Raw genomic sequence first — 9,185 nt, 5'->3', positions numbered from 1 at the left:
ACAAAATACACAAAGTCAGCCCAACTATAGGAACTTGGGTTTCGAAGACTAGCTTAGTGAAGTTCTAATACTCGGCATCCATTGTTAGTGCTCCACATCGTCATGCACTTGGTAGGTGTAGAAGCATAGTCCATAATGATCACTTCCAAGTAGTCTGAACTCAGTCTGTACTGGTCACTCAGTGAATATTGTGAAACTAGGCATATAAACTAAATTCCTTTATTCATAGTGCATAGCTCGGTTAATGCTATCACTATGAGCTCGGTATAAACTTAATCACTTGGTTAACACTTAGTGGCTTTGTTAGCACTGAATTCACATCACTATAACTGCAAACTTGGTAACAACTACAAAACTCAATTTGGACAAAGGCACTCAATAAACACTAAGCAGCTTGATTTACACTGCTAATTACCAACTTTGTAGAAACTTCTTGGCAGAAACTGAATATTGTTGGACTTGAACTTAGTAGAGTCTGAAATGCTTGGTTAATATTGTTAATTGTACAATAAGCTTGGTAGATACTATCTGTCTGAATAAGTGTGTGTCACTAATAAAAAACTTGACTGCAATGTCAACACCTAGAAGGGTAAATCCTTTTATATATTAATTATCTTAACTCTATTTAATGTTTAGTTACCACACTTAATAAACCCTCTATAAATTGAACATCTTATATTTGAGTTATTTAAATTTACAACTAAATCATGTTGTAAATTCAATTGTCTCAGATTCTAGTTAAGTCTATGGTCACATTTATAACTTAAATGTTAAATATTTATGTAAAATTTGACTTTTGGTTAAAAATCTCTTTATGAATTAAAATAGGAATGTTGGATCTAATATTTAAAAGGTACATGTATACATAAAAGTCCAACATGATATTATATCATAAGATATTTTAAGGTCTTAATGCCCTATTCACAAATATTATTTAATGCATTAGAGCATTTATAGAGATTTATACCTTATTAATCTTAATTATTATATTATTAATTAGATAAATTAAAACTTATAAACATTTATTTAAAATTAGGTTACAGCTATACCCAAACTATAAATATTTTTGCATCTTATCATACCAAGTTATTTGAACCAAAATCTATAGTCACCTCAATAAAACCCCCTTTAAAAATAATACTTTTATTAATAATTAGTTCATTCCATTTCTTTTATAATATCCAATTCTATATTAATTTACAAGAATTTAAACTACAATAATCCTTAACATTAAAGAGTCAATTCAACAAAATTTAGAATTTATCGATTTCTTTAACTCAATAGTATATGTTTTATTCAAATACAAACTCCTTGATTAGAATTGCAACAATTAATTTTACTACATCTTATCTTTTTAAATTGCTCTTTGAATCACTAAAACACACCTAAACCTATAATTTCCCCCTTTTTAGTAACCCCATGAATTAAAAATTGAAAATATCATATATTAATCAACACTTTTCTCCTCTCACATCTTTAGATGCTAAAAAATGGTTCATGCCTACTCTTTCATTACCTTTACATTTTAATTTGTCTTGTTTTCTCAATTCTCTAACTTTGATCTTTTGGATATAATTTCCCCCTTTTTAGTAACCCCATGAATTAAAAATTGAAAATATTATATATTAATCAACACTTTTCTCCTCTCACATCTTTAGATGCTAAAAAATGGTTCATGCCTACTCTTTCATTACCTTTACATTTTAATTTGTCTTGTTTTCTCAATTCGCTAACTTCAATCTTTTGGCCAACTTGATCATCATTTGGACCTATTTCTTGACATTTTTTGAATCTCTTTCAATGTACTCTTTATCATTTATACAACCCTTTTCAATCAAATGTAATCATTTTAGAACCGATTCATATCCAATTTTAAAATTATCAAATCACTTCAAAAATATTTCAATGTCATCAAAATCACTTGCAATCAATCATTGTCATCGAATCATGGGCATTGTCAAGTCCCTCAATGCCTAGTTGAACCTTAACAAACCTTCATCGAATCAACTTAATCAATCATCATCAATCAATCCTTAGGCATTGTATGTCCTTCAGTGCCCTATTAACTATCATCAATTGATCCTTGCAATCTATTATCACTCGATCCTTGGCATCATCAAGTCCCTTAGTGTCTTATCAACCTATCCCATCATTATTTGTCATCAACTTGATCATTGACATTGTCAAGTCCCTCAATGTTTGATCATGTCCTCATCCATCTGATTCAATAGCATTGATAGAGCCTCTTGATGTTATTCCAACCAATCCTTGACAATCAATTTTTATTAGTCTTGTGACATTTACAATGTTTATTAAATGTCATATGTCATCAATCCTTGTCGTTTCCTTGACATGTCATCATTTTGTGTCAACCAATTTGACATCATTTACTCAATCAATTTGATTGTCAATTTGATCATATTTCTACATCATCACCTTTTATTTTTTATTTCATCATGATGCTTTGAAAGGGTTATTTTACATTTATTTTATCATTTTGGCCAATCATTTTACTAATTTTCCCTATAGGGATAAATAACCCATGATTTGTTCCTATGTCTTAATCATTTAATCTATTTCATCATATTAATTATTTTTCTTTACTAACTTTCTCTAATTTCTAATTTGTGAGGGACTGATGAGTTTTGAATTTTTAAATTCAAACCCTTACATCTTCCTATTTTCTAGCTCACATCTTCTTACACCTTCAATGCATTTCTCTCCAAGCACCTTCGTCTTCCATTTCTCTTACACTTTCTAAGACAATTTCTTACACATTGTGATAATATGTCATTTTATTTTTTTATTTTCACCTCTTAATCATGGTAAATATCCAAGTTTCACAACCTAACTATGACACCTTTCCAATTGCTCACTTTTCCTTCCATTTTGCATTTTGGCTTCCAAACTCTATAAATTGAGCCTCTTTGCACTTGATTTGCTAACCACTTTTTCCAAGTATTTTCATTATCATCTTGTCGCTTTGCTATCATATCATTGTCATTTTTCTTTCAAATTCATAGGTACACTGTCAAATTGGAATTACATCAACATTCATCATGAAGAAGAAAGTTGAGCATATGAGCTTAACTTGAAAGGGGGTTTTGTGTGTTTTAATTTCTTTTGATTTAAAGTTGCTTTTATATTTGGATTAGATAGTTTGCACACTTTATAAGTTTTTTTGGTTGCTCTATTATGCATTCTCACCTACTTTCTAGTCAAAATAAGGTAGAACTCAATACACATAAACTTAAATATATATATTTTTAGGAGCTATCTGAATATCTGTGTAACTCTTATTACACAATCCAACAACATACACATAATATAAAATAAAATAACAGATCCTCTGCAACTTCAAAATTTTAAAAAATAGAAGAATAAGTACAAATGAAATAAATCTCAATGTACACAAACTATATGTATATTTTTAAACAATCTAAAACATACAAATGAAACAAGTGACACATGGCATTGAAGTTCTTGCTAATAGTGCAATGTATTTAGATATTCAAAAATGTATTGGGCTTTGTGATTTGAACAAAGAAATTGTGAGTGCTTTTGCATTATTATTAAAATTATTCTCCCATTTTAAATTTTTTTTGTTTAGTTTATGCCTTGAATAATATGTGTGGGTTGGATTGTGATAATTTTGCATTGCAAATATGTAAATTTGTTAAGCTTGTTTTGAGCAAGTTTTTAAAGAACATCTTATTGTTACAATAAGTAACATATCAATAAACATTATTAATTTGAAATCCTTTTAACAACTGAAAAATTAAATAAATTTTAAAACTTAACTTAAATGTGAAAATTATGTAAGCGCATTTGATGTAAAATTGACAACATCTATATTTTTTTTAATTTAAAAATATTGATTATTATTAATATAATTTATTTCATATTAATTAAAAAAATTAAATTAACTAACCCAATTATAAAAAGATAAAGTTGTTAAATTAATGAATACATAAAAATATCATTAATGAAATGACATTTTTTAGGTTGTGAAAAAAATCTAATTAACATGTGGTAATTGTAATAAGATAAAGTTGTTATTAATGGATGACATACAAAGAAAATGATTTTATCAAAATTAGAATAAAAAATATGTTTATTATAAAATCTTGAAAAATAAAGAAAAAAATGTAAACATTTGAAATTATATTTACAATAGTTAAAGAACTAATAAGTAAATTTTCCAACAGCTATCTATATAGCTATAAATCTTATTATACAATGAAAACATGCAAATAAATACAAACTTGTAAACAAAAATCTAATTAAAATCACTAAAATAGTAAATAATATTTTCCTCAATAAACATGTGTAAGCAAAACGAAGGGATCCCAGGCTCGGAGGCGCCAGCCAAATAACTGTAAGGAAGCTCAGAGCTAGTCAGTTATTCGTTGGAGAGAAACAAATGGGATTTGTAGGCCAACTGGTCATTGGGGATTCACTGAAATTGATAAAAAAACATGTTTTTAAGATTTAATAGGAGATTTTATTTAAGTTACGGTGAGGAAAAGGGGATTTGAACTGCCACTAAATCGGGCAAAGATTTGGGTGTCAGTTGTGACAGAGGAAGCGGTTGCCAGTGCCTGCAAACACCCCGCCCCCCTCTTCTCACTTGGTTTTAAAACTGCTCAACAGGGAGTAGGAGATACTTAGTTAACATGTTGTCTCCTGCTTGTGCGCATAACAATGGCAGTGCAACAGGTAGGAGGAGGGGGAGTAGGAGGAGCAAGGAGCATCGAAGGGATCAGTAGTATCAAGAGACTCCCCGCCTCTGTTAAGAGGAAGAGGAGAAACGAGCACGCTCTTGCTCCTGTTGCTGTTCCCACCAAGACCAATTCTTCTTCCCTGTTTGCGGAGAAAGCAAGGGCTTGCACCGAATGTGGCAAGGAGTTCTCCTCTTGGAAGGCTCTGTTTGGGCATATGAGATGCCATCCTGAGAGAGAATGGAGGGGGATCAATCCCCCACAAGCTATTCGCCAAGAAAGAGAGAGGAAACTGATGCTGATGATGAACAATGGAAGTGAATATGGCGGTTCCTCTTATGCCCACCACATCAAATCTCATGACACGGAGGTACCTTTACCCTTCATCTCTTGTTTCTAATCACTTGGCAAATGTATAGTGTTTCCTTGATCTTACTAGGTTTTATGTAAGGATTTGCTATTCATCTCACTACCTATTTGAACACCATCGCCACCTCTGATGTTTCAAGCTTATGTTCCCACCACCTCAAAGGCTTCAAATCCATATCTGATATGACCACCTCAAATCAGCATTTTGTTTGCTATTCATGTAAATGTCTGATTTCATCACATCAATTCTGTTTGGCAGATGTTTCAGGCCCGTATCACCATCTCAAATGCAACATTTTTGCTATTCAAATCCATATCTGAATGCAGCATGCTGATTGCTGTTTGGTAGACGTTTCAAAACTAATCACCACCTCAAATGCAGCATGTTATAGCTATTTGGACAGATCTTTCAAACCTAATCACCACTTCGATACTGTTATGTTTGTTTTCTGGGTAGATATTTTAGGCACCCTTAAACATCATATATTATGGAAAAAATTAAGTTTGGGAAAAATAAGGTAATTTTGACTATTATGGAAAACATTAAGCTTGGGAAAAATAAGATAATTTTAACTATTTAACACTTTTAGCCTGGAAATCAAACCTTAAGGTGTAATGTTTAAGCAGTGTGAGGTATTTCATCCCCAATTACCACCTAAATTGTAGGATGCTGCTTGCTATTCAGGCAGATGTTTCAAGCCCAATCACCACCTCAAACGCAGCGTTGTGTTTGCTGTGGGCAGATGTTTCAAGCCCATATCACCACCTCAACTTATTACAGCAAGTTATTTGTTAATCGGCTTTTTGAATGCATTGTTTGGTATTTGAAACAAACCATGAAAATTTTGCCACCTTTGATGGCCCATCTTTTGTTCCAAACACATGCCCTTCAAGCACAAAATTTTCCAAGCAGAAAAATACAGATCTAAGATATAACACAGATAAAAACTCTGTCAAGCAGAACAATATAGATTAAGACAAGAACATATTAACTGAAACTAGTACCACTTATAGGTACAGATTAGTGCTTGTAATTCAATGGCCAGATGCACTTTTCACCTTCTTAAATGCTTGTATGAAATGATAATAAGATTGATAGAGGTGTCCTCACGGGAACAAGAATTGTAGATCCAAGTCACGTCTGTTTAATTTCTTTGATTTTTAGAAATTCGTAAACCTGGGTATTTAGCTCTTATTTTTCTGGATGTGACCATGTAGATTATTTTATTGTGAGAAAAACACAAGCTTTTCAACATGAACTATCGAAATTTGATGATTTTGAATTGGATTTTGCGTAAATAGTTGATAAGGAAACTTTGAGTCATTATATAATCTCTTGCATTATACCCATGGGTGAGGCTACTGGATTTTTAAAAAATTTGAGAGACTGATATTGATTACTTCTAATACGTTCTTTGATAGCATTATATTTCAATTTAAACATGGATTGGTGGTCAGTTTTGGCTCTTTGAGCAACTAATCTTGTCAACCGATAATTCAATGTTTGCTTGTGAGAATCTCAAATAGACAGTCGTATTTTCTTTGTAACCCAAGGTGCCATGCAGATCTTCATCCAAGTTATACTTCCACTTTTTTGAGGCAAGCCTTGAAAACATCTGAGTTCATAGTATGAGCCAGAGAGAATTCGAGTGCACACCACCTTCCTACTAAACATACTTCCTACTGCTTTGTGAATATTAATAATCTTCCATTTCAATTCAAGTTTTTCAGCTTCTTTCCATTTCAATTCAAGTTTTTCTGCTTGTTTCCTTATTAATTCAAGTTTTTCAGCTTTGTTCAACTATTGGCGTCACTAACGTTGGGATGTTTTTACCATGTTTACGATGGGTGTTTGCAGAATGCCCATGGAAACCGTCTTCATCCGCCACAAGATCACACAGCCAGAAACAAAGCAAACATGGCTAGACTAGTAGTGACAGAGGCCGAGTCTGAATCAAGAGAATCAGAGGAAAAGGTAGCCTCCCACAACCTCCATTATGATGATAGTGATACCGAAAGCATTGAAGCAGCTTACATAAATGAAAGTATAAACAAAACAAAAATCCAACATCCACTAAATGAACAGCTAGTGAATTTGTTGGACACAAGGGAGGATAAATCTAAGCAAGGGCAGGTGAAAGTGAAGGAGGTCAACGCAGACTACTCTCTAAGTGACATAAAAGAGCAACATGATATGGCCCATTGTCTTGTCATGCTTGCTTCTGCAAGGAGACCCTTATTGACAATGGATGATGAATCCACTTCATCTGATAACAGAGACAGCATTTCCATGAGCATCACCACCAAACCTGTAGAATCAGATATGGCAAAGTTTCCATGGGAAGTTCCTGTTTTGAGAAGGGAGTCGTACAGCAATCTGTTTCAAGAAACTATGTTAATTGAAGCTGCTACAACACCTTCTATTAAGCAAGGGACATTTGAATGTGGGACTTGCAATAAGGTCTTCAGGTCTCACCAGGCCTTAGGAGGGCACAGAGCTAGTCATAAGAAGGTTAAAGGTTGCTTTGCAAGGACCAATGATGTATCCACTCAGGAAAGCCCTAATGAAGATGCCATTACTACAGAATACTCCACCAAATCAGATGAGAACAACTACAACACCAAAAGGGTCATAGTTAACATGATCAAGGCAACACCAGAGGAAAGCAATATTGCTTACAAACCAGAGAATCTAGTCATGGAAGATGAGTGTCAGTGGACTAATTTGGTCACCAAGAAAAGCAAAGCAAGTGGGGGTCACCAATGCTCCATATGCTCAAGGGTATTCTCTACAGGTCAAGCATTAGGTGGGCACAAGAGATGCCACTGGGGCACTACAGGGGATAGCAGCACCACAAAGGGGACTGATCAACCATTTGCAACAACTCAAACCCTAAATACCAACATGAACATAACAGCACCCCAGAGGACTATACCTTCAGCAACAACCCCATCCACCATCATCTATCAGCCCTTAATGCCCTCCAAAAAGAGTGACTTGTTAGACCTGAACTTGCCAGCTCCAATGGAGGATGAGGAAATGCTGGAACACCCTAATTATACCAATGAAAACCCTAATTATACCCTTACCCAACCAGTTGAGCTTGGTGTGAGCAGCAGCAGTATTATTCCTTTTGACTTGAGAATTGCTGGGGAACTCTTAACCCTGGTCTCTGGCATAGAAAAGACAAGCACCAACAATGGAGGACAGCAAAATAAGGATCAGAGTTTAGAAGTTACGGGGGATTATTACAGCGGAACCGCACATTCCATTAACAGACACAACAATGGTAGGTGCATTCAGTGCACATTCTGCAGCAGAATCTTGTTGAGCATGGAGGAATGGGATGATCACAAGAGATCACACAATCTCTCTCCTCTTCTTTCCCATTTCTGCCCAGGAGAGCCTACATTCTGACGTTCCCTTGTTCTCTGTGTTCGTCCATAGAGCATGAAGACTTATGCTCAATTTAAATACAAGTATATAGATATACTACATAAATATAATATTTGTTTGTTTTATAAGTTTATGTTTAGGTTAACCACAAAGGGAACCCCAAGTCATTTAGTTTTTAAATAGTTTTAAATAATTCTTTGGGATTAATTATGTAGTCATTATTCTCATCTTCTAATATTTATATTTATTTGGTATAATTTTCTCGTTGTGATTAGTATGATCATAATTTATAAATTCAAATCTTTATTTTATTAGGTTTTAGTGTAGGGATTATTGATTTTTAAAATATTATTTATTTATTTGAAATTTTTGTATAATTAAAAATTAAATAAATATTACATAAACTCTTCATTTTAAAAATTTAGACTTTTATTACTAAAACTTGAAAATAAAGGCTATACTTATTTGTAAAAGACAAGGAAAATATGATACATATTATACATTACAAGAACAACATTTACATAAGAATAGCTTATATGAAGTTTGTACTAAATGACCTTATGAGCTTATATGAAGCTTTTGTTATTTGACCTTTGAGTATGAACGATTATTAATGACATGTCACTATATAAAAGATTTTGATTACTAGTTTACAATGACCAATAATTCATAGGATAGAAAATGATTTTTTTTGAAGA

At 33.0% G+C, this 9,185-nt stretch overlaps 1 protein-coding gene across 1 annotated transcript; it reads left to right on the top strand.

Moving 5' to 3' along the window:
* Positions 1-4,704: 4,704 nt before the first annotated feature.
* Positions 4,705-8,525, top strand: LOC149535736 (uncharacterized). Its single transcript, XM_089806167.1, has 5 exons — positions 4,705-5,091; positions 5,350-5,435; positions 5,776-5,910; positions 6,882-7,318; positions 7,496-8,525. The coding sequence occupies exons 1-5, from the start codon at positions 4,705-4,707 to the stop codon at positions 8,506-8,508; spliced, it is 2,058 nt and encodes a 685-aa protein (XP_089662293.1). The 3' UTR covers positions 8,509-8,525.
* Positions 8,526-9,185: the final 660 nt, after the last annotated feature.

This window comes from Cupressus sempervirens, chromosome 10, assembly GCF_028749045.1.
Source record: "Cupressus sempervirens isolate cs-2001-9-10 chromosome 10, ASM2874904v1, whole genome shotgun sequence".
Lineage (NCBI taxonomy): Eukaryota > Viridiplantae > Streptophyta > Pinopsida > Cupressales > Cupressaceae > Cupressus > Cupressus sempervirens.
This window is presented reverse-complemented; position numbering and strand designations above follow the sequence as displayed.

Coding starts and splice junctions, on each gene's coding strand:
- LOC149535736 (XM_089806167.1), top strand. CDS start 4,705: ATGGCAGTGCAACAGGTAGGAGGAGGGGGAGTAGGAGGAGCAAGGAGC. Junction 5,092..5,349: donor TCAAATCTCATGACACGGAG/GTACCTTTACCC, acceptor TCTGTTTGGCAG/ATGTTTCAGGCCCGTATCAC. Junction 7,319..7,495: donor TGTCATGCTTGCTTCTGCAA/GGAGACCCTTAT, acceptor TGTTAATTGAAG/CTGCTACAACACCTTCTATT.